This window comes from Macrosteles quadrilineatus, unplaced genomic scaffold (genome assembly GCF_028750875.1).
Source record: "Macrosteles quadrilineatus isolate MER2022 unplaced genomic scaffold, UCM_ALF_1.0 Scaffold_8__2_contigs__length_117827958, whole genome shotgun sequence".
Lineage (NCBI taxonomy): Eukaryota > Metazoa > Arthropoda > Insecta > Hemiptera > Cicadellidae > Macrosteles > Macrosteles quadrilineatus.
In genome coordinates this window covers 51,380,435-51,407,447 of record NW_026542601.1, presented here as the reverse complement: position 1 = coordinate 51,407,447, position 27,013 = coordinate 51,380,435, and the positions used below count along the sequence as shown (strand labels likewise).

General features: G+C 34.6%; 1 protein-coding gene across 2 annotated transcripts; it reads right to left on the bottom strand.

The window, feature by feature from the left end:
• Positions 1-974: 974 nt before the first annotated feature.
• LOC129001218 (protein sneaky-like) lies at positions 975-26,675 on the bottom strand. Of its 2 annotated transcripts, XM_054428443.1 has the most exons (14): positions 26,527-26,675; positions 25,436-25,545; positions 22,301-22,534; positions 21,712-21,843; positions 20,318-20,501; positions 18,137-18,277; positions 14,583-14,737; positions 9,259-9,392; positions 7,891-8,086; positions 5,900-6,026; positions 5,196-5,312; positions 2,700-2,842; positions 2,153-2,266; positions 975-1,335 (listed from the first exon to the last, which is right to left on the bottom strand). In XM_054428443.1, the coding sequence occupies exons 1-14, from the start codon at positions 26,612-26,614 to the stop codon at positions 1,057-1,059; spliced, it is 2,154 nt and encodes a 717-aa protein (XP_054284418.1). In that variant the 5' UTR covers positions 26,615-26,675; the 3' UTR covers positions 975-1,056. The 2 variants fall into 2 exon arrangements, with proteins under 2 accessions (XP_054284418.1, XP_054284419.1); XM_054428444.1 differs by lacking the exon at positions 22,301-22,534.
• Between the last annotated feature and the right edge of the window lie 338 nt (positions 26,676-27,013).

Sequence of the window (27,013 nt, the reverse complement as noted above, 5' to 3'; positions counted from 1 at the left end):
GCTATGGTACTTTATCTGCTGTACTTACATATCATGATGAAGCCCAGACATAATTAAAGCTTCAGCTCTCAACAGGTTTGAGGCTTTGGCTATGACTTACTAACTAGAGTGGTACTTTAAATACATTGGTTCTGAACCACTGGATCACATTACCACATGGTCAAAGGCCAATAACGACAAGCAGAATACAAACTCTGTGCCTCTAGTATAGAGTGAGGCTGAGATCACATTGGACGCACAACTGCAAGCTTGCGAGAACGGCGATGTGCTCACACTGATTGCAAGCAGATGCAAGTTAATTATAATAAACATAGAAAGTGGTATGTTGAAGTCTTTATTGTTGGATGAACAAGATATTAGGGAAAAGTGGTAAACGAGTATTTTGTGAACAGAGAGGAAGATTATTTTGATGGAGAGTATGCTGAGAAAACTTGAGAAATTTTTTCACTGGGCCTATTTTAGAATGGCGCCAGATACTTTCATACAGGCCAAAAGAACACCTACACTAAGCAGGCAATGTAATTATAGCATGTCACTTTCACTCGACTCATTGTCAAGGTATCCAACTGAACTGAGATCCTGCTACTTGAGCACGCTTGCAACTATGAAACAAATAGTTTTGTTTTGGTTTGGAGTCTGAGTAAACTTGTGTAAGCGTTCACTTGCTGGTGGCAGACAGCATGAGCAGCAATGGACAAGTCACCACTTGTTTTGTCAATCTCGTCAGATTTTAATTCAAGGCGCAGTCTTGCGCACGTGTGAGCCACCAAATTACTTGCGCAAGCGTGCGTCCAATGTGACCTTAGCCTTAAGTTCAACATTTTAACCACTAGACCAGTGGCATTGTGCCCTTGGTTAATAAATAAATGCATTTTATCAATAAAAAATATCTATAATTTTTATTTCCCTATTAAATTGAGAACTAAAATAATATTTAAATATGATAATTCTATTTTCATAAAAAGTATAACTATTACAAGTACTATCTTAACAAGAAAAAGTTAAAACAGTAAACTATTTCCAAAACTTCACTATTAGAAAGTGAAACAACGAGGCTTAACTATAAGTCACAGAGTGCCTGAGAGCTTGATCAGAGTCAATCTTTTCGGTTGCAGAACAATTAAAACAGCTGTTCCCAAAGTTTACCCAGCATTCCACACAGCAGTAAGAATCACACTTTGTACACTTGTGGTGTTTAGGTTTCCAGAATACAAGGAATGGCTCATTTTCCTCGCAGATCACACATACTGGACGAGCTGAAGAGAAGACTCTCAAGGGAAAGTTCCAAGGCTGTGGTACGCTTGTGCAGATGCGATAGAGACATCTTTCGTTATACTGGAACCAGTCATGAAAGAATATAGATTATTTTTTATTAAATCTGAAGATTTACAATTATTACAGTAGAGTTATCTGACTTTTGACTATTTTACCCTCACTGCATGTGATCTTGTCCCACAAAAGCTAGGTATGTGGTAGACCTATTAGTTATCAATAGTAGCACAGGTTAAATGATGATTAAAAATGAATTAAATTATAATTGAAAAGACATCCATACACAAATCCCAAAGTCAAACTTCATAAACCATACTTAAAATGTTCATGACGAGAAACCTAGCGCAAAACTATCCATTATTTCATAAGTTGCCCTTTAAGGTCGTAATTCCTTTCTAAAGGGAACTTTTCATGTACCTAATGTTAATAATACTTCATTTTTACATTTTTGTATGTTATTCTATCAATTATAAAAATCAGGTGTAATTATTTGTTTGTATTGCTGTACTCTGTTTTATTTATTTCAGCTTCCAATCAATCATCAGTTTTATTAATACTTATGAAGGCAAACGGGGTGAAGCCCGTGGGTAATAGCTATTATATCATAATGTACGTTTTTACAACTGAATAAGCAAGTCCTTTCAAGCAATGAAAAAAACATTGTTCATTGAAATAAAAGTTTCTGTATAAAAGTAACGTTTTACTTGTAAATAAATAAATCAACATAGTAAACTTAAGCATTGTAATTTGAAAGTGGACTCTAAATATGCGTAAAGTTGTGCATGAACAAACCAGAAAAAGCTTTCAGAACTGCATAGCCTTAGTCCGAGGGAATAGATTTTTACATGCGTTGCTGTATAAAATAAATAATAGGGATTACCATTGTTTCATTGTTTTTCACTCTCTTAAATATTTCTTCTATTTGTCCTTTGAGCATTTTCCTTCTATCATATATGTTTCTCCTATAGAGTGTCTCAATTCTTTTCTTCTCTTGCTACAAGTAAAACATACCATCAAAAAGTTGTTGCTGGAAACATATCTTTGATTCATCTTCCTTTAAACAGGTAAAATGCTTAATAATTGCATAATAAGCCGACAAGATTTGGCTTTTTGCAATGTTTCTATAGCAAGGGCGATAGGATGAAAATACACCTTTTTGTTGAATAGATTCTCACTGTTTATTTTGATACCATAACTGCTCTTAACTCCTTTAGTTTCAACTTAACATATCATATTCCAAAAAACTTGCATAAACTACTTTTTAAGACAAAAATATTGTATGAGCTTTGAGCTTTATTAAAAACAAAATAAAACATACAATTAATTGTTAGTTTAACATTATTAAATTAAAGTGTACTAGATTCATTTCATACTCTATTATAAAGGATTTATTCAATTGTATTATACCTAGTAAAAAATCAACTTACTTCACGATAGTAGAAAGCACAAATGGCTCTTCTGAGTCTTTTTAAGTACCCCTCAGAGTATGTCAGAAGACATAAAAAAATACAAGTTCCGTACAATTTTATGTAGGCTTTCATGCCAAGATGCTTTGCAACTGGTAAACATGCTGCAACAAATATAAATTCAATTAAAAGAACATTTTCTGAAAAAGATTAGTGGGTTTAAGAAGTATAGTACAGTAATTATTGTAATAACTCATTTGTTGGTTTTTTTTTACATTTTGTAATAAAAATTATTTACAAAAAATTAAAATGATTTGTTATACTATATTGTTAAAAATACAACAAACTTTATCCAGTTAGTTACAAAAAATTATACTGCTTTTTATACAAACATTTTATTAATGAACTTATGTTGTGGATGATGCATTTTTTCACTAATCTATCATATCCGTCAAATTTATGGAGGAAATATTGAAAAATCTATATAAAGCAAACTGAATTTGAGGATCTATGAAGGGGCTCAGACAATTAGTAGATGTAGCAAAGAAAGAGGAATAAAAAGGAAAAAAATCATAAAACAGAAGATGTTACAGACACTCAAAAATAACATTTCAGTAGGGATGGTTGAGACTGGATTTTAAGTTTGAGACAAGATCGAGGCAGATTCTTTTTTCTCTTCATAATTCGATGCAAAATTATAGATCTCAATACTATCAGGAATTATCCGTTTACACAGATTTACAATAGTTAATAAGTAACAATAGAGCACTATTAAAATAACCGCTTAGATACAATAACTAATTATGTATTACAAAGGTTGATACCAAATAATGAGTGGACAGAAGAACAAAAGCTTACAGGAACATAAATAGTTATCAAAATATATAATATGAAAAAATTTAAATAAAATAAGACATATTTTATTATGTAAGATTATAACATGCACACCACAACTAACTGTATTACAACCAATACAGTCTATAAGAGACAAAAGAAAATTGTAGTAGCTTGTGTGGTGTTACTTCTGATCTCAGTCCTAGTGCATCCCCGCAACCAAGGTCATAACGGATAAACAAATTACAGCATAAACAGATTTTACCGATTGATGTACATGGTTAAAAACACCTTCTATACAAGTCCCTACAATACCCGCAGTACAGGAGCGCGTTGTTATTGCGTTTCCTTTGCGAAGGTGTTCAATTTTTTTTTTTATAACATCGTCTCAAAAATGTCTTGGAGCAAACCCATATTCTTGCTCGATCTAACAAGATTTTTTTATATTTGAGATGTATTTCACAAAACAAGTATACGGAAAGAAATTAAGAGAATATTTCAGTGGAAATTTGATCAGGCAAATGGAAATTAGCTGTCAGCAGGTTTTTTGCAGAAGAGGTTTTCCTAAATCCAAGAGAATAAAAAAATTGTGTAGAAGTTGTCAAAAGGGAATTTATGTGGAGACATATGGCAAGTCTAAGATGAAATTCATTAAATTAGTTATACATTTTTAAATCCTGTATCAGTCAGTGAATTTTCAAACAGTAGGCCTAAAAATATTTTAATTAATTTAAATAAATTCAATGTTTTATCATTCAATACAAAACAGGCTAGATTAAAATTACAACCAAACATTCAGCTAGATGGATAAAAAATTATTCAAGTAAACCATACAAAATTCCTTGGATTAATACTGGACGAGAATTTGAGTTGGGATAAGCAACAAAAGTCATGTAGTAAATAAAATGTCAACTGGCATATACGCTCTGAGACTAATGTCTCATGTATGCGATATTGGCACTATGAAATCAATCTATTTTGCTCTGATCAACTCGCATATAGCTTACGGTATTGCTATATATGGCGGGACTAGCAATAAAAACCTCAAAAATGTTCTGAAACAGCAAAAGAAAGCATTATGAATAATTTTTAATATAAAAAATAGAAAGTCAACAAAATAATATTTTTCCAAATAAGGCATCATGACTGTTTATGACCTATAAATATTTGAAACCATTTTACATGTAAAAAAATCAAACACAAAAGTACAGCCGAAAATCACATAGCCTACATACAATAGAACCACATAAATTACAGGTTTTTTTTTAAAAGAAAACTACTTTTATTGGTACTAAATTTCTTTATAATCTGCCTAAAAATATAATATTCTTTGTGAAGAAAAATATAACAGTTTCAAAACCCGCTTTAAAGAATGCCTATTGACTCATCCTAACTTTTCAAGTAAAGATTTTTTAAATTTAAGGAATGTAAAATACATGTTTTTGTATTAGTGTCATACAACAACATACAATTATTTGTAACTATCACATTTTATGTAGTTATAAAATTTGACCCTGTTTAATGTATTCATGTAAATACTAATGATGAATAAAGATTATTTGATTTGATTTTATACGATTGAAGCTCTGCTGGGAAACTGGAGGTGCTAGATTAATGATGATGATGAAGAAGAAGTGCAAAATCTAAATGAGAATGCAAGGCTAATTTATTGCTGGGACTTACCTCTGTTACTGACTTCTCCTTTCAGTTCTTTGTTAAAGTTGAAACTTTGGATAATTGATCTAACAAGGGAAGCTACAAACCCAATTCCTTCAACATCAATTTTAAACTTGTGTTGTCCTTTAACAACAAAATAATAATGCTAAAAATTTGAATATGTACCTGCATTTATGCAGTCCACAATGTTGCTATAGGGCAACCAGTTACAACCATACCAAGTAGTTATATTGAGGCATACTAAAATGTTGTATTTCTATTGATAAAATTGATAAATTTTGTATCAAAGTACAATTTAATTCAATTTAACATCTTTGGTTTATGATTATATAATTTATTCGGTTTGATTCAACCAGTTGTAAGGAAGATTAATAACTTATTAAAATGCAAACAAAGTTTATGGAAATACAAAGTTTATACCGTAACTTTAATCACTGTTTTGATTTTTTCACTGTTAAGGAGACCAAGCACTGCTATTTATAAAAGCACCACTTAGAGCATTTTAAAGTCCACAGGGCGTTGCCTGAGAGGATCATGATAATCCCGTCATGATAATCGTAAGGACATCATAAGCCATGTTGGACGGGTTCATGATCTACTTTTACGTAAATAAATAACAGCCCATTATTGGCTCACCTAGAACAATTACACAGGCACACAAATAAAAAGCACCCCATCTTTATAACATGATAGATTTTAGTATCACATACCTTGTTCTGAATATGAGAACTCCAAATTGTTTTTTATCCAATCCAAAGCTTCACTCAGAGCGAAATCAATCCCAAGAACAATTGAGCAAACAAGTATCAGAGCACATATTAGCCAAAACTCTTTGTTCTGTAACATTAGATTAATGTATGTACTATCGGACAGCTAGGAAAACAGTTAGTTTCTTTGATACTTTTTGGATATAAATTCATTCATACAAAATATATGACCACAACTATTGAAATAAAACTTAACTATTAAAAATAAAACTCTGCGATGTGAAATGCGCCACAATGCATGCAAGTGCTGTTAAGAGGAGCTAGATTGTGAGAAACAACACTCAACTCAGTCTAAAAATCTTTGATGATTAAGAAGATCCAAAATAACAGGGCAGTCCAAGATCCAAGATCACTAACAGACAAGTGGAGACTCCTGAGAAGAATAAATAGGAGGTTGTAGAACTACATGATCTGAGGTTGTAGATAATGAAGATTCATTAAAGCAAGAAGGATCTGTTGAATGGGATGCTCAGAGTAAAGTGTTTAGAAACATGGTGCAAAGTGGGGGAAAAATGCAAATATGGATGAGGAGATGGAATACCTGGTGAACTTTAAGAGGGAGAGACTGAAAAGTTCTACATCAACAAAGTGAGCCGAATGAAGTGAAATTGGGACAGGGTGAGTCGGTGGCTCAGTCGGTAGCGTCGCAGACTTCGGGCCCAAGGCAGTAGTGTCGTGGGTTCGGATCCTGGTCACTGCCACTAACTTTTATCAGTACAGTTCACCTTTGTACCGGCTCACCCCTTGCTTTGCTGGATACGTTCAACGCACAGATCTGTAGTCTATGTGGACGGGCAAATGCAAGGTTAAAAGAGGCCGCCAACCTCTTAAAAAAAAACAAAAAAAAAACATGGACAACAAGGCCTGACAGAAGAAAATGTAACTACATAATAAGTAAGAATAGACTGAAGTATGATATGTATCTCCAATATTATTTAAAGGATTTTTAGGATTTTCGTGTGCAGCATATCGACCCCTAAATATTTATTTTTATAGGCATATTGAGTATCAATTTAAAGCTCTATTCTCTGATGTGCATTTTGCCGGTTTGGATGATATCCCGTGAAAGCACATGTCCTATAGGCTTTAAAATTTCATAGTTTGTGCTGAATTAGTCTGTTGTCAATAATCTGAACTTTTTCAAGAAAACATTTGTTTACAAACAGATGGCAATGATACAATTTTGTTTACATCCATACGAAAATGGGGTTTTCTTTAGTTGGTGATCTTTAAGTGAATTGAAGTAAAATGTTGTAATATTATTTGTATAAAATGTAAAGAAGAAAATGATTTATGCTAGATATTGTATTGTGATAGGATTTTGTGTTTTCATAGTATGTTTTATTGATGTTTTAGGGAATTCAAGTAAACTATTGTAATGTTATTTGTTTAGATGTAAAGAAGAAAATGACTTGCGTTAGGTTTTCTGTTTTCATTGTATGTTTCATTAGTATTTTTAGTATTTCTTAGATGCCTCGAAGAAATCGTGCATACAATGAAAATAATAGGGCTTGCGGTGCAAATAATAGGAATATGATGAGACATAATTGTTTTCACCCTTATCAACTATACCCATATCAAATATATACGGATTTTGAAGTCACAAAGTGACACAGGCTGCTAGAAGTTTTAAATATGTCATGTATCTAATATTAGTATCTTGTATCTAATGAAGTATTGTTAACTGACCTAGACTAGTTATTGATCTGACCAAGTGAGGTGGCATGCTTCTTCTTATTCAGGAGGTCGGGTTGTGAGGGGCTCCTCAATAATGGTCCTGACTAAAGAGCCAGCTGAACTTAGTCAGTATTAGAGCTCTTATCTCATACATTCAACACTCATTCTCCATTCATCTTTGTTTTGGGTGTCAGCATCGTAAAAATCTAATCTATTCCAAACATATCTGACATATTGAACTGTAGGCTACTACTAACCAAACCAGACTTTTCTGCCTTTGACAGTGACAGACTGTATGGATCAGCTGTCAATCTTCTCTCGACTTTGGTCTGTGGAAGCAGTGTTGATTTGCTGTGTTTACGGCGTCGGGCATCCAAAACCCTATAATCTGCTGTTATATAAATGTTATCATAGTCTGTGAATCGTAGGTAGTTATTGTGGTAGGTTTGGGCACTGCAACAAAAGCAATCCAATTATGAGCTGGAAAATATCAGAGAAGAGGCTGGGTTGGTAACTAAGTAATCATCTCATCAATGATTATTTTCATTCATCACCATTAATTTTCGAACTATGGTATTGTTACACTTGAAACTTATTGCCAACTCAACCAAGCCTTTGTTATAAGAAATTAACAAAATACTTGCTAAGAAAGAAAATTGGAAAAAAAATATCAACATTCTTTATTTAATTACCGGTAGTGATAGAAACAAGAGCTGTTTGTAAGTTAAGGTCATTGAACTTCTGACGAGACCAGAGAGCTGGTTCATATCTGAGACCAACGCTGTGTTGTTTATGTAGTTCACAACAACTCCAACCAGCAGTTTCTACCCCTTTAAGATGATTTGCCTTGTCTAATAGCCGAAAACGATAGAAGGGAATATCACCCTTCCCACTATGTAATGAATAAGATAAACCCATATTTAAATTCATTGGCAATTAATATATGTGTATGTAAGAAACTGTTTAGACATATGACATGTGCACGAGAGGTTTAAAGAATTCTCAGAAGGCCATACATATTCGCACAAACAGGATGGCACCGAGCATTCAACAATTTTCATCCGGTCAGAAGTCTATAGTCTTATAGAGCAGTCGCCTATCAGTTCAATAGGCTCTCGTTCAATCACAACACAATCCATGAACAAAACTAACCCCTGGTCACTGCTTCTAGCGAAACTGATAAAAGACTGTCATACACCATTGTGCAAATGATTATAACTAGGCTACCTCTGTACCCCTCAACCACTTCATACTTTACTCCATTCACATCCACCAACTATTAATATTTGGTGGACGCCTTACACTACAGAAATCTTCATAATTGGTGGGAGCGTAGATTTTCCTTCACTTCGTATTTGACTAATTTGATGAGACCAATCGCCCAATAGGGGTGGGAACCAGCTAGAACAGTAGTGCATGATATAAAATACACAAGTTGTTCTCGACTTTGAACTGGCTTGTTTGACCACATCAGCAGTTCAATAATGACTGTAATTTACAAATAGCTCTTGTAATTCTATCTTGTGTATGATAATAGAGGTAAGTAACCTTCTAACCTAATCAGAAAGATTTCAAAAATCCACACATTAGTTATGTTTAAAAATTATACCTCATAATTATCTCACCTGAAAATTACCATTATAAACAAAAAAGCAAGAAAAGTTCTCGTAATGGTCAAGAAGGCATCGGCTAAAGTCTTTTTTAAATAAATTTCATGAATGAATTCTTTTGTAATTGAAACCACTGAGTGAAGTCCAACCTGAAAGAAGTTCATGGTTGTTTAGGAAAAGTAGGCTATATGATGGTTCTAAGTATTACTCGTATGTGTAGTTCAATGTCTTCAACGGTTTTTGTTTTAATTTATATTTGTTTCATCTATGAATAAAATAATAAAAGTGTTATACTGCTTAAGCAAAAGAGTTTAAAGAAAGACCAAAATTTTGCTGTTCACAATGATACAAAATTTCTCGGTTTGTACGTAGATTCAAATTTAAATTTGAACAAAAGCATGAAAATTTAATTAGTAGACTGAATTTGGCTTGTTATTAAATTATATGTTTAACCCTAGATCTGGCGGTCATTTTATTCACCAGTGGCGGGTATATTTTGGCACTTTTGTAGTGGTATCATATATTTTGCCACAGAATATTTATTTGTGAATATAAGTACACACATATATATATTTTCTATTTCAGTGATGATTTTAGAATGTAATAATGTAAAAATATTCTTTTCCTAGCAATGCGTTTAGGCGTAGTAGCAAAAGGTTTGCAAATCTTTGGATTATGCAAATTAGAAATTTCAAAAGCAACCCACAAGAAAACCACAAAATAATTTTTTTACACATTTTATCTAAATGTAAAAGTTGTGTGAAATATGATTCCCTAAGTAGAAATATCAATGTTTTTTTTAATACTCATAAAAATAAAATTATAAAAAAATAAATTCTACATTCATATTTTCTTTTTTGAAAAACTACCAAATTTCTTTTTGTCACGTAGGAAATAATAGAATGCATAAACAAAAAATGAAATGGTACTGTACAATAGGTAATAAAAAGATCTATCTGAAAATATATAGTTATATTTAGTTGAATTCTAAAATGTCGGAGAAATTTACGTCGGAATGTAAAATTTTGAAGATTTTTTAACAAAAACATAATATTTATGACATTTTTAAAAACAAATACAATTTTTACAATCAACCTTATAGATTCACAGGGATTGTAGGGAATTTATTGTAGTTTCAGAATAATGTACTAATATTGTATACAAGTTAATTGACAATCACCAAAAACAGCTGTTTTTGTAGTCAGGTGACCAAAACTTACCACCGCCAAAATCGATTTTGAACTCTCTAGTTTTTCAAACTATGTTTCTCGCTACATAATACTCACTCAATAATGTTTTATGCATGAAAATGAATCCTCAGAATCTCACCTTTCTAATGGTATAAGATTTATTGCGTTTTAAAACTGTTTTCATATTTTAATAATAGAAAAAACCCGACCCTTGTCAACTTGGTCTATAATCGACCAGCGCCACTGAGAACTCACGTTTTAGTGGTCGAAAATCGACCAGCGCCAGATAGAGGGTTAAAAAACACTATTGACTTAAAAACTCGTTGGATGTTATACTATGCATACTTCTATTCAATTCTTCAATATGGAATATTTTGTTTATCCCAATTTTATTTTTATAGTTTTAGTTTATTTTAGTCTTTTATTATTATGTACTTTGACTAATTTAATAAATTAAATTGTGCACATAATGTTGGCTGTGTAGTGTATATTTATTACTGAATAAACTTCACATAAACATAAATAAAAACAACAACAAATAATTAACTGATCAGCTGGATTAAATAGGGACAGTCTTTGGAAATATGTATCAACTCTCCCCGCCTAAATTTCACATTTTAGAAGCTGATCGATATGAGGTGTTAGGGCATATAGTAGTGTATATACTTTACCTTTATTATCAGGTTCTTGGTTATTTAGATACAAAAATACTTCCAGTCTTCTTATGAAGTTTGTGATAGTTTCTTCGGGGTGATATGGTGTGAAATTAATTCTCCCTGATGTGTTACATAAATGTGTACTGGGTGATGAAGATGAAGAGGTGTTAGAGTTTTTCTGTTCAACAGCTAGCATCATTTCTTGAAGTGTAGTTGTAATCTGTAAATATTCATCTTCCATACTGCATCTGCATTCAATTTCTCTACTAAGCTCATCCAAATCTGTGCGTGAATCTATTTCATCTTGTATTTGTTTGTACTTTGTCCAGTATTCGGTAACAGTTTTGAGCTTTACATTTAGTTCTGTCGCCGTTGGTTTGCCTTTTAATAATCTGCTTGAGTAAATTGGCCTTTGACCACCGTTCTTGCTTTGATTAGTTTCTATAGTGTCTGTTCTTCAGTCATTTTGTTTTCCTCGTCGCCAATATTATGTACTTTGACTAATTTAATACAATTAAATTGTGCACATAATGTTGGCTGTGTAGTGTATATTTATTACTGAATAAACTTCACATAAACATAAATAAAAACAACAAATAATTAACTGATCAGCTGGATTAAATAGGGACAGTCTTTGGAAATATGTATCATTTATAACTCCTTAGTCTTAAGGTATTTGTATTTTGACAATATGACCTGTTTTGTAGCATTGCTATATTATGAAAACGTCGATTTATTTATTTCATACAAACCATATTAGTTAAGGTTATATGTAGTTATTGAGCTTTCTGCGATGACGTAGAACCATTCTCAGCCTGCCCCTTTGATGCCGTTGTCAACGCGGGCGCGGTTTACCCCAAACGTAGTAAATTATAACTTTGAAAAAAAAAGTCAGATTCTTACCCCTCGACGGGTTTTGGGACGTTACAAATACAAGATTGAATAAATTATATTGAAGATATTGCCAATTATTAATTAAATGTATAACTAAACTTATATGTTCAACAAGGCCAATATAAAATAAAATTATTTGTTTTATTCACAAGCGCTTTCAGAAACTATATGTTTCTATCGTCAGGCTTTGTTTTTCAACACCAGTAAAAAAAGTAAATATTAACTTAATAATAAATTAATTTGAAACTAAGTTAAAACAGATGATGTAAAAGATATTGGAAAAATATAAAAAAAATAATATTAGAAAAAATAATCTTTTGAATTTTGTATAAATTACAGTGTTGTTCTGGATGTAATTATTTTCAGAAATTCCGAGTTTATAATTGGGCCGTCAACCGCAGTTATGTACTTGAGAATGAGATTGGATGTCCGGCTAACTTTCCGAGAACAGATAATGTTTGCGACTGAGAAAGCGGAAAGGATTGTTGCCAATCTGAGCAGGCTGATGAGGAATATCGGTGGACCAGTTGACAGCAGGCAGCGAGTTCTGATGTCCGTTGTTCACTCCGTTCCTCTTTTCGGATGTGAGACATGGGCAGAGGCACTCAAAACAAAAGACTAAGAAGAAAGATGACAACAGTCCAGAGGAGAAGCGCTCTTTGGATCGCCTCGGCGTATTGTACAGTGTCAGAGCCAGCGGTCCTCGTAGTTGCAGGGGTAATTCCCATTGATCTCCTTGCTTTTGAACAGAAGCGGATTTTTGATGGGAACGGTGACTCGAGCCGTACTGAAGCCCGAGAACGCACTACGGAAGATTGCGATATCGCTGGGAGAGGGATGAACGATGAAGATGGACAGTGAGACTCATTGGGGATCTCCAAAGGTGGGTTGAGCGAGAGCACGGAGAGGTAGACTTCTATCTCACCCAACTGCTCACCGGGCACGGCTTTTTCGGGGCCTACCTTCACAAGATGAGGAAGATAGAGAGCCCAGAATGTCAGTATGGTGATTCCGACTACGATGATGTGCAGCATACCTTTTTCCTCTGTGTGAGGTGGGAAATACTCAGAAGGACCCTCAAAACGGTCGTTGGACCGGTTTTGTCGGACACACTCGTCCAACTGATGTTGTCCAGCCCTGAATCGTTGAATACTGTTTCTGCATTCTCCATTGGAGTGCTAAAAGTGAAGAGAACCAAACAGCTGTGATGCACCAGTGCAGCTGAACCCGGTGGATCATTGTGGCTGAAATGCCATCTCTGGCATACGAAGGCACCCTTTTGAAGTACAGTATTGCAAATAGCGTTTCTGAGAGGGTTTCTATTGCCTGGACCGATAGGTTTTAAGTGGGTGAGAGTCCCACACACCAGGGTAAAAAACATCTTTAGATCCTGACGGTTCAATAAGCATTTCCCTATCACAAAAAAACATTAAATCCATTTTTTGAGAGGATAGCAGGCTTACCTAAATGGGAAAGAGTCCAAACTGGCACAAGAGACACAAAACTTTACACTAAGCCTATATACAGTAAACAGTAAAATATTCTAATGTTTTGTGTAGATAGTGTAGGCTACAGTAGAACCACTAATATCTGGCCTCGGAAATTGCACATTCCTGCTCATGTATACATTCCTTACATCCTCGGTTCATCCGGTCACTTCCCGGAATCGATACCAAAAATATTTCCCTCGGCTGTACATGTAGTCTCCATGATTTAAGCGTTCTCACGTTTTATCTATTTCCTGTTCATATACATTTTAAGTGGGTTCACTACTCAGTTGAACTATCAAATTTGAAAAAGAGACTCCTAAAACCCATTTAAACAATACTTTTAAGGAATCACAAGTTGTTATGAGATACAAATTATCATTTTTATAATAGGTTGGTTTACCCGCTGGCCGGATATAAGGGGTTTTACTGTAAAGTTTTGTGTCTCTTGTGCCAGTTTGGACTCTTTTCCATTCAGGTAAGCCAAATCAATCAAATCAAATATCACTTAATTCAACTTGAGAAATATACAGGAATACATTAATGGTGGTAGGAATAGTATAACCCCGAATGGACTGAAAGTCCGTGCTCGAGGGAAGAGCTCTTACCAGCAGGAAATATATATTGGTTATTGTCCATAGGTCAAAAACATGTATACACTGTTTAAAAATAATGTGTACATCTATACTTAAATACGTATCAGGAGCTCTTAAAAAAATGTATATGCTATATATATATATATATATATATATATATATATTGTATACTAGAATATTATTTAACAATAAACAGCCTTAAGCAACAATAAAAATGTTATTCTATAAAGAAAAATGTATTTTGATAGCTATTATTGCGGTGTTTGATGTAAGAGATGAATTGAAATGTAAGGCGAGCGAATTAAAGCCTCTGCAGCCTCTCGTCCTACAGTCATCAACCAGCTATCCTCACAAAAAATCCTAAAAACCTAGGCCCTTGTGCTCTATGTTACATCCTTAACATAAAAGTCACAATCTTAGAAACAGAAACACAATTCATAAAATGTATCTGTAAATAGTTTTGTCTAAGAAAGTGTAGTATCATTAATAATAAGATATGGATAGACTTATACTTACAATGTTAGGAGGCTTAATTAGTTTATACTGGATACGCTCTTCTATAACTTTATTTTGAAGTTTATCAGGTGCATTTCTTAGATCTATGTATCCTTTTCCAATACAACTACTGACTACGGATGAAGGGTCACAGTCGTATCCTCCATAAGTAAACACTAAAACATGTTAAAACATGCATTTAGTTGGGAGGCTCACAGGCCTTGTGGAAGGGAAAATGCCAACATGGAGGGAGTAGTATGGGTTAATATAGTATGGGTTAATAGTATGGGTTTTATATTGATGACTTTTCTGACTCTTCGTTGTTTATTGATCCCAAATATTTGTATTTAAAAAGTTCCATTAAAACCTTTCTGAAACAATATTACACAATGTTCCTGTTTTAAGAAATGGAATTAATTTTTTATATAGGCCTATGATTACAAATTATATCCCATATAATTACAAAAATACCTTAACTCAAAATTATGTAATATAGTTTTGGAGTTGGCTTACACTACTCCTCTTTGATAAAAATCTTGTCTTCCAATGATATATTCCAAACAATAATTATTTACGTTTAAACATTTTTCATCGTATATTTCTAAGTTATAAGCGACAAAATTTAAATGCAACTGAACACCATATAATTAATAATTATTAATTATTCTAATACATGAACACTGCTGGTTACATTTCAGCATTTCATAGCCCAAACACTTTATTCGAAGCAGACAACTATTGACACTGACTAAACTGAGGTAGTGCAGTGAGTGACACATAAGTGAAATGACAGATCAACAAGTGGCTAATACGTGTCACTTGTGCATCTATCAGCCAATGAGAGCGCTCGGAGCTACTTCTAAGGCAGCTCCCCATAAATTTGCAGGGATTGAAGCGGTAAATCGGCTGTTGCTTCCTTGCAAGATGTAAGACGGGGATGACACCAGCAATCACCATGACTGCAGGCTCGTAGACCGTGCTGTAGGCAGAAGCAATTCGCGAGGCCCTCGACACTGAATATAGGAAAGCCGGTCATGGAAGACACGCCTTTCCAGCACATGGTCCAAGACCTTAGCACTGTGCAAGAGCACTGATTGGACAGCAGGCATCAGTAGTGGTGGTGTTGCAAGAGCAGGGACTGCCGGCATTTGTCATAAGCCTACAAAGGGCAGCGAATCCCTTAGCGCTATTACCGTTGATGGCATGGTAAGACCTAGACTCGGGACTGATTACGCTGTCATTTTTTAAATCGTCACAGACAAAAAACACTAATCGTTATATTTTTTTTTATGTATATTTTTCCCTGTCCAATTAGCAGCAAACCTGAGTTTACAATTTACAATTTACTTGTTAAATCTAATGTTATTTAAATTAATAAATATAATAATTCTAGTAAAACTTGTTACTTTTGAAAATAAAGTCCTGCGCAAAATCTTTGGCCCTACTTAAGAAGGAGATGTGTGGAGAATTAAACATAATCAGGAACTAAGAGACCTGTTCAAGGAGCCAGATATAATTGCAGAGGCTAAAAGCAGGAGGCTTCGCTGGACGGGCCACATCATTAGAAGAGATGAAACTAGCACACATTATCAAATATGGAAAAGTGACCCACTGGGGAGGAGACCACGAGGGAGACCGAGGAAACGCTGGACGGATGAAGTAAAGACAGATATGGGCAGGATGGAAGTTAATGAAGATACCGCAAGAGACAGGGCGACGTGGAGACAGTGTGTTGGTGAGGCCAAGTACCACTTGGGGTACAAATGGCCATGAGAGTAAGAGAGTAAGTAATAATTCTAGTAGTGAAACCAGGTATTGGCTGGGTCAAATGCACAATAAAAAAACCTTTTTAATCAGCAATGTATCAATGTTTATTTTACTTTAAAATGTTTAAAGTCCCTTCATATTAGCTGGGGTGGTGGTCCAGGACCTCCAATCCAGGCCTGACATCTCTTTCATAATGCCATGCGATTGTCGTCATCACAAGTGATATTTCGCCTGTCGTCTGTTGTTTGTTGTTGTTCATTTTTTAAAGCTTGGTCCAAGTCCTTAATCAAGATGTTTATTTTGTAAATCCTCATTTTGCGATCTCTCTCAATAGTTGTTTCTTCATGTTTTAAATACTCAGCTTTTTCTCCTGGCTTTTTCAATCTTCTACAACCCCTAGAAGGAACTTTGTTGATGTTCCAGGCCCACCAATTGTCTGTCTAGTTTTCAGATAGGCCTTTAAAGGTGTGGTTTTTTTAACTCCTACTGAAGCTCTCTATTTGATGGTGCTGCATAAAATATTTGGCAATACTGTAGTACCCCTTTCCTTTTCAAGCAGCAGAATTCGCCCAGTTAGCTTACCCGGCGGGTGCCGGCTGAGGGTGGCCAACCACAGGAAGCACAGCAGGAAGAGGTGGTGGTCCAAATAGTTGCTCAACGACCCAATTAACACTAGTCCAACACCTAACAAAAAAGTAAGGACACGACACGACCCATTACTATTACTTACACATAAAAAAGAAGAATTAGTATGGAAAATTAGCTTGTGCTATCAATATTGTAAGAGAGATGTATGCTTACTTTCTTGATGAGTTCATTAATAATTTTTTACTCTAATTGGTTTTTTATAGTTCAAAAACATAATTCAACTGCTTGATTTTTAATGTAATCGTTCACCAGACCCAGATGCCATTTTTGCCGTTAAGCTAACAATTAATGATAATATCTTTAAAAAAAGATCAACGTTTGATAGTAACAAGACCGAGGTTTGGTTTGTTTCTCTACAAAAACGTTATAAAATGCCAACATATAGACAAATAAAAAAATTCTAAACCCATTTTCCTGGATCAAAAACGGTTTAAGCTGAATATGGTTCTTGATTCCATGCCTAGAGCGGGCGCACAGCTAGTTAACATTAAAAGAGTACAAAGTGATTGTATTGTTGTGATTGTTGTACCAATTTAATGCAACATGGAAAGATTATGCTTAACGAGAGTTGCTAAACAAACTCAAAGTGTAATTTTAACCATGCTAACTTACAAATATTGGTATATACAATTGGAACAAAAATGTTTACATTTTCAACTAGGCCCCTACTTACAATCACACTTTATAACTCACTTTAAAGATTCAGGCATTTTTCTACTAGACTTGCACAGAAACAATTAATTCTACATTACAGTCCTGCCTGTGATAAAGATGGGAACTGAAGTATTTAACACGTTCGCTACTGAGCGTCATATATGCGCTGCCGCGGTCATTGCCATGGACCAAGGTATACAATTTAATCTTACACATAGACCGGTTGTCACATTGTACCAGTAGGCCTACACGCAGACCACAGGCGAAAACCTGTTAAAGAGAGATCATTTACTTTATAATACGCTGCAATCGGGTTTGTAAATAATATATTCTTGTTTTATATATGTTTGATGACCTTTTTTAATGTCGCTAAGCAGTGTTTTAATTTACAGCAGATAAACTGACCTCTATTTTTTCCCAAGTACAGGAAGTAAATCTGAGAGCTAGTTAGGTCAGGGTTGGTTAAAAGAGTCTATTATACATAAACATTTAAATATTATACTCACTTTTAACTATATCACAGATGACGTCCAATTTCATAGGCCAACAAATGGCCCAAGATATTGCCCAGTGTAACGCCTCTTCACATTTGTCTTTGAAATTAGAAAATCGCTTCTTGCAAGCTTTTCCCATACCAGTTTTAACATCTGTACAAACAAGTTAACAACATATTAATATATGAAATGTGTTTAACGATGGGAAAATATAAATGCCTATATACATAATAATATTTAAAAGAAAAACAAGTTATGATGCTGCTGAAGTCATAAAGCTGTCAACCTGACAAATGCTACAGTTATGATAGTATCTTGATCAGCCAGTCACAAAAAGGAAACTATGGCATAGTCTTACACACTCGAGAGTTTCTGGAACAGTTGCATCACACAATTAAAAACTATAATTGGACTGGGTGGCGTCGTCCTGTAATCCAGCTACTAGGAGGTCACGAATTGTGGATATTTATAGGGATGGACTCTGGATGCGATGCTCCCTGGTGTGGATTAACGTCCGCACTAGTGAGTACTACGACTATCCGCAGTACTATCCTGATAATTAGACCAATTCGTAAATTACAAGGAAAAATGTGGTTCGGATTCCACTATAAACTGTAGGTCCCTTAGTTGCCATTAGCTGTATGGGCTTTTAATTAACAGCTGTGTCTAAGGCACATGTCGGCCTTAGTCACTAACAAGACTACAAGATCGCGCCACTCATCCTAAATTCATATTTGGGTTAAAATACGCACATAGTGGCGTCCCCATCTTAAATAATTGATAATTGATAATTGATATAAAAGCAATGAGGAGTCAAGCATGCCAGAGCATCTGCTTCAAGCTTGGAAGCATTACAATTGGCTTCAAGCATTACAATTCGTAGAGCAGCACAATTTGGAATTTTATTGGAAGAAAACTAGTTATTTAGTAAACAAATTTTACACTACCTTCCAGAAACTTTAAAGTTAGAAAAAAATCCAAATAAGTTTTTGAAATCATTAAAAGGGGTTTTTATTGGATCAGCATTTCACTCCATTCAAGAATTTTTTTGTATGCAAAAATCAATAAAAGACATTAAGTTACCTCCATTGATTGTTCTATGCTTTTTTACTGTACTTTTAAAATGCATTGACATGTTTTTGGACTACTGTTATACCGTAAAGTTAAAAGTATCAATCACTAGTTTTAAGCAATTTAGATAAGACAACTAGATATTATTTAATGTACCAAAATGTACATTTTATGAAATAAAGATGATGGTGGTGATGATGATGACGACGATGATGATGATGATGATGATGATTTGTCATTTTGTAAAACTCAATGTGTAACAACATCCAGTTTTGTTTTTGAATAAAATAGTATATTTCATTTCATCACTAGAGAGTAAAGTGACTCTTTTCGCCCCGTGCTCAAGTTTTACGATCAAGGCGATGACGAGGTTGGAAGTAGAGTGAGGGTTCAAAAGACAATTTTTGTTGTGTTATGAACTATTTTTTTTTTGTCATATTGCACCATTATTTGAACCAACTATGTTACAAAACTTAAATAGTTTTCATTTTAAAATAACCTCTCAAAACTACTTCAAACTTGTTTTTAATTTAATTTGCTACTGGAAACAAGCAGCTGTCTAGTAAGTGATTTAATCGTTTTGTCTGTTACAATTGTGTTAGTGTACCTACATTCATTATACTATCAAACTTTTTACAATAAGGCAAATGTAACAACAACAAACATTGTCAAACAATAATCTGCAATCAATGCACCCATTTGATACATGTGATAAAAACCAAGTTGAGAACAGCTGATTTTTACTTCCTAGGGGCTAAAGATAGTTTTTACTTCCTAGGGAGTAAAATACTACTTTAGATCCGCAATGCATGCATTAAAAACGGTTGTTTTTGCTGCAGTATGAGGAAAATTCTTTTTATTAGATATTGTAAAAAGTTATAGTGTGTACTACAGTTATAGAAATGCAACTTTTTTATAACTAATAATAAAAACATTACTATAGTATACACCATAATCCTTCTTTTTTTACTACTTTTTGTGAAACAAACTATAACTTCAATTAGAGTCTGTTTTCTAAAGATTTGTATCAAGAGGCATTTAACACTCATCTATGATTTAACCATAAAAAAATGCACCGTAATGTAATGTAATGGAAGTATAATTAATTTTGGAAACACTTACTTTCACATCTAGTTTCCAATTTCTTCAAGTATTGTTTTTGATATTCCTCAGCAGTTACTGTATTATTTAATTCATACTCTTTAAAACTTGTTGACTTGTTCACATTTTTTATAATGTCAAACATGTTCCTGCTTAAATTATTAGAATATTTATTTTCTAGTTCTTCACTTCTTTTTGTGTCATTCTACAACAATTGAACTGATAAAGTAGTGAGGTGTTTAAAAAACTAAGATAAAAGGTAAAGCTGTGATTGATGTAGGTTCAGGGATTAAAAAATATATGTGGCATGGTGTATTCAGGAACCTTATAGACAATAATGTCTGCATTAAATAAGGCTATTAATTGCTATACCAGTCAGTTGTGGTTAGGCGCTCACAACGTCTGCGTGAGAGAAATACAATAGAACCACCTTGAAAACGCTGCACGTTGACATTGGTGCAGCAAAACATCAAAAATAAGAGTCTGGATTTTATTTTTATATTTGCATTTTTATTCTAATTGTATGTGTTTTTGAACAATCGTGACAAGGACTGTATTCTCCTTATTTCAAATACCCCGGCCGCAGCAAACCTGCCAACTAAGCGAATTTTCATTTGTCTGAATTGATTTTCAATCAAAATCTATTTAAATAGCATTAGGTACTTAACGTGGACCAACGATCACATAAGACCAATAGATGGAGCACATTGGCTGCGACGTGAAGACAGTATTTTTCACTAATCTTCTTCACCAAGATGGTGGCTGCCGGCTGTGATGAGCCCTAGTAGCGTGCACAACTAATTAAATGTTAGTTGATATCAAAATGCACGGCTTTGTATTATAAATATTTCTATTAATAACATAATAACCTTCAAAGTACACTTTTAATTTTTTCCTAACGTTTACCGTTTCTTAGAAAAAGTTAGTTTAGATAATAAACAACAAAAACTTTTTGGGCAAAAGAAAAATTCTGAAAGCTAGAAATTAATTTAAAATATATGTATCTATATCGTATTAAAGTTTGATGAAGTTCTGACGTTTGGTTTACAATATACAAATTTTCAAAGTCACAAGATAGTTTCTGAAACTCTTAAATCAACTCTCCTTTATATTCTGACTGTCATATTAACGTTTGTGAAAGAGCTAAAAAAATATTAATTTTTATATGAATACAAAGAATTAAACGAAGAACATTTATATGTACTCCGTATCTCAATCCACTCTACACTAACTTTGTATTTATATTCAGCTTAAAATATTTACAAAAAGTAGTAACTATTCTTCACTGCCTTATTGATGTGATTTTCTGATTTTTTGATCTAGGTTAAAACTTAAATAAATAAAGACTGCAAGATTGCAGTCTGTGGTTGGAATTTAAGTATGATCATAGAAAGGTTTAAAACTCTAGCACTTACCAATGCTTCATCCATATAGTCGTTTTCTTCTTGGATGAATTTGACATCATCAACTCCCTCTATCTCTTGAGCAAACGGCTCTACTACATTGTTTACAAATCCCATCATATCTTTAAGTTCTTCTGATTCAACCTACAGTATAATTGACAAAGATTATTACTTCTTTTATCTAAATAGGATGGAACTGACCGATTGGTTGTTGGCCATTCTAAGGCTCACTTGCGAACCGACTAATACGGTCAGTTGGCCACTCTCAGGGTTAAAGTTACAGCTATAGTTTTTGAATTAAATCTAATTAGAATGAAACTAGCCAGGCTAGTTGAACTGACCCAACGAAAAGAGTCGGCTGTTATATCAATTACTGATTTATTTCCTAAAGACCAATTTTTTTAACAATCCAAACTCAAATGACAATTTATTGATAACTTAGGAATTGTTTCTATCATATTAATTACAGAGTTATAAAAACTTAAGAGTTAAAAAAAGACGTTTTGACATGTTTTGTGAGTGTGGCTCATTCAACTTTGGTTCAGAGGGGTTACTTTCAAGTATGTAAACGTAAAGTCAATGAATAGTTATAACCACCAACCTTGGTGTTCAAGAAGGCAATCTTGAAAGGTTTGACAAGAAGATCATATCTAGCCTGAGAGAGGTTATGAGCCATGGAGTTGCTACAGGTAAACATCCTCATCAACTCTTCAACATTGACCATGATGTTAGGAACAGGTCCAGACATCAGTGCACTAATGACCAGAGCCTTCACAATGTGTCTCCCTGACTTTCCGAAGAATGAAGGCATCGTCAACAATGTTATGCATCTGATCTAAACATTCAAATGCCACTGATTGGTTGGACAATTATGTATTTCAGAGCTGAATTCCAAAATAAATTTGCTGGGTTAAATTCCAGCATCAACTAATCCATTGTCCGAAAATCCGGGTTTGGACAATGGACACTTCTAGCTGCCAAGATAAAAGGCATCTTCAAAAGTGTTAAATATCAGACTTAAACATCTTCTACTGAATTTTGAATTTGTGACTGCATAGAACTGACCTATTCTCAATGAGCTTCTTAGTACTTAAATCGACGTGAGGGGCTCTCCCACAATCCCCCACTCTTTCGCAGAAAAGGTTCTCATCAGTATCTCAGAAGGGGAAAATGAGACGCTAGTACTTAAAACCCTCTGGGGCGGAGACCTTTTGACGGATCTGCACCAAACTTCAAACATATATACAGGGTGTTTTTTTAAAAACTTGCATCTTTATTTATGTAAAAACCGCAATAGATAGAAATATGCAGTTTGCGGGAATCATCTATTGACGTAGGGGGACCAATTGTTTTGAATTCAACGTTACATTCACATTCCCCCCCTTTCCCCCCTGCCCTCAACTAATTTTTTTAAATAGCAAGGTACCCCTTGTGACATATCAAATGAAAGAGAATAAAAAAAGAAAATGTTTGATCAAAAAAAAATTTAAATCGGTTCATAAATTTGTGAGATATTCCCCCCCTCACCCCCCCGGAACTTATTTTTTTTAATAGCAAAGTACCCCTTGTGACATATCAAATGAAAGAGCATGAAAAAAGAAAATTTTTGGTGAAAAAAAATTTAAAATCGGCTCATGAATTAGTGAGATAATCACCCCCCTTTTCCCCTACCCATAACTTGTTTTTTTAATAGCAAGGTACCCGCCCTTGTGACATATCAAATGAAAAATAAATTTCACCAAAATTTTTCTTTTTTTATGCTCTTTCATTTGATATGTCACAAGGGGTACTTTGCTATTAAAAAAAAATAAGTTCCGGGGGGGTAAGGGGGGGAATATCTCACAAATTTATAAACCGATTTTCAATTTTTTTTCATCAAACATTTTCTTTTTTCATGCTCTTTTATTTGATATGTCAGAAGGGGTACCTTGCTATTTAAAAACATTTAGTTGGGGGCAGGGGGGAAAGGGGGGGGAATGTGAATGTAACGTTGAATTCAAAACAATTGGTCCCCCTACGTCAATAGATGATTCCCGCAAACTGCATATTTCTATCTATTGCGGTTTTTACATAAATAAAGATGCAAGTTTTTAAAAAAACACCCTGTATGTTTGTTATTATTGTTTTAGAATGCTCAAACAATATACAGGGTGGCGCAGATGGATCGGGTGGTTCTAAAATACTTGTCAAAATGTCAATTTTAAAGGTATTGGATTGAAATAAAGTGCAAAACGTGTAGTAACAATGGAAGTTTAATAACAAAAAATTAGTTAAGTTAGTTTTTAAAAATTACATCCATCAAATGCCTTCCTTCTCGAGCTACGCATTCTTGGTGTCGGTCCTTAAGGTTCTGCATTGCTCGCTCAAGCACATCACCAGGAATTGATGTGATTTTGTTGTGAATTGCAGCCTTCAACTCCTGGAATAGTCCAGAGTTTGTTCATGTAGACCCTTGCTTTTAAATATCCCCATAAGAAAAAGTCACATACCGTGAGGTCCGGTGAGCGAGGGGGCCAGTGGAAATCTCCATTACGGGAAATCATACGGCCAGGGAACAAAGCGCGTACAGCTTGCATTGATATCCTAGCGGTATGTGCAGTTGCCCCGTCTTGTTGGAACCACATATTGTCCATGTCGTAATTGTTCACTTCAAGTTGTGGGAGAAGAAACTCTTCAATTATGTTCACATAACGCTGCGAATTAACAGTAACCGCCTGCTCCCTTTCGTTTTAAAAAAAGTAAGGCCCAATTATCCCTACCTTAGAAACACCATACCAAACTGTCACTTAGACACCATGGAGAGGCCAGGCCGTTGGTGTGGGTCTCTTGGGTTAGTGTCGGCCCAGTAACGGCAATTTTGCTTGTTGACGCAGCCGTTAATGTGAAAGTGAGCCTCATCAGACATCAGGATAATCAGGTTTTCATCTTCCAATATCTCCAACATACGTTTGCTAAACTGAAGCCTTTGAAGATGGTCTGTTGGGAGAATCTTTTGCACCACCATGATTTTATAGGGGTGGAATTTCAGTTCTTTGTTAAGAATCCTTTGAAGGCTCCGACGTGACATTCCAAGAACTTGAGCACGACGTCTAGTTGATGGACGTGGGCTCGTAGCGACATCGTGTCTCACACGCTCCACGTTGTCAGGTGTTCTTACTGTTCGAGGTCTAGGCGTCCATTTTGCAGCACATGAACCAGTAGTGCAGAAATTATGCACCCAACTCATAATCATATCTCGCTTAAGAACACTACCGCAAGGTGGGATGTTGAAATGCCGGCAAAAGGCACGCGTCACAGCAGCAATTGACTCGTTATTGCGGATAAACTCTTCCACTGAGAAAACACGATGCTCAACGGACCACGTGGCCATCACGACTGACTGCCAGTCTGCAACTGAGACTTCCGGTCCCCCCACCACAGGACGAAGACCGCCAAATACCTGGCTTCCTCCTCCCAGACGTACGGTACACTTCAAAACCACCCAATCCATTTGTGCCACCCTGTATATATACATACAAACTTCCTCTTTTATAGATATAGATGTATTTAAACACTAGGTAAATAACACTGGGTAAATAACACTAAGTAAATAACACTAGGTAAAATCTTTAAAATTAAATTATTTCTAAATTTCACTCAAAATTTAACTGTATAAAAGACGCTAAAGACCAAGTTCCTACTTCACAAACTTACAAGGCTTATTTAATATATTTATAGCCCAAGACTTAATTTTTACCTGAGAAGATAGAGAGCAACCCAGAGTCAGTAACATGGTGAATACGACTCCTAGAGTGAACACTGTAGATGGCTGGAAGGCTATGCCAGAGATAATGAATTCGTAAAAAGCTGAAAATGTTTAACAATGTTAGATGGATGGATGGATACAACATATATGGAGTTAGTAGTGCTCTGCTATATGATGAGTGATGGTTTTTAAGTTATTCATCCATTCCTGTGCACTCCATTTTTAACTCAATAGTAAGGCTACACAATTAAATACATAGCTATGCCTCCTTGTCATTGACCCAATACCGGATTTGCCACTAGGCCGACTGTGCTGCGGCTTGGCCACAATCAAAAGGGGGCCACAGCAATTAATTGGTACAAAAGCAAAGTTTTAGAACAAAAAAAGAAATTTTTTTAAATCAATAATTCACTTCAATAATGGGTGATGATGAGGATGTCTCCCTGTGAGATCGCAGAGGTGATATTTATGATTTGCTGCAAATACCGGTGAAGATAATAATTTCTCCACGATCGCTGGAGTTGTTCACAATTCTATCACGACCGCAGTGCCAATAATGATGTCCCCATGATCGCTGGAGTTGTTCAAGATTAATTCAGGCAGTTGCCAATGACGGTGATCGTTTCCCTGAGATAACAGAGATGTTCAAAATTGTTATACGATCACGGAAATGATGATGTCCCCGCTATCGTAAGAAAATCTTTATCGCCACTTTCAATTACAGCCTGCTACAAAAAGCTTCAGCGATCGTGGGGACATCATTGTAGTCAACATCGTCATCGTCACCCATCATATTTGTGGTGAATTGTTGATTTTATAGTATAAAATTTGAATTTTAGTTCACAATTTTGTACCAATCGTGTAGGGAAATTTAAACTTAACGGCAGGGACCGTCTATAGAAGTGTTTATTTAGTTTTTAAATCTGGCTCTGTTTTAACCAGTTATTCTTAATCATAATTGTCCATCTAAGTAGGCCTGTCTCTTTCGGAAGCTTTAATAGAAAGTAAAACTTAAATTGAAAAAACACAAAAATAACAATGAATGGGGATCAAAAATATAAGGGCTAAAATACCACACTTACCAAGCCCGACAGTTAACCCGAACACACTTCCGATCAGCATTCTGTAGATTAAGCATTCATTTTGTTCCCCAAAAATAACACGATTCATCAAGGGAACCTGTTGTTTGGTCTGTTTTTGTCCACCTTAAACATTCAAATGTAAGCAATCATTTTTTTCTATAGGCTATTCAACAAACAATCTCTGTTGGGTATGTAGTTTAAAAGTTATTTCCTGTTTATTTATAAGTTTTGTTGATTAATAAATAGTCATTGTTAGCCTATTCCCATTATAGTCAGCTATCGATATTAGCCCTTTGTAGTTGGGAACAATATTTTACTTTTGATACAAGACATTCCATCCCCATATTAAAGTTGTCGCCAGTTATTACATCAAAATCATCATAGGCCTACCCTACAATTATTAAAATAATTTATTAAAACACTGTTAGCGGTACGTGAGACACTGCTTGATTGTGCTGATCTAACTTAAATTACTAATTTCTGGTGA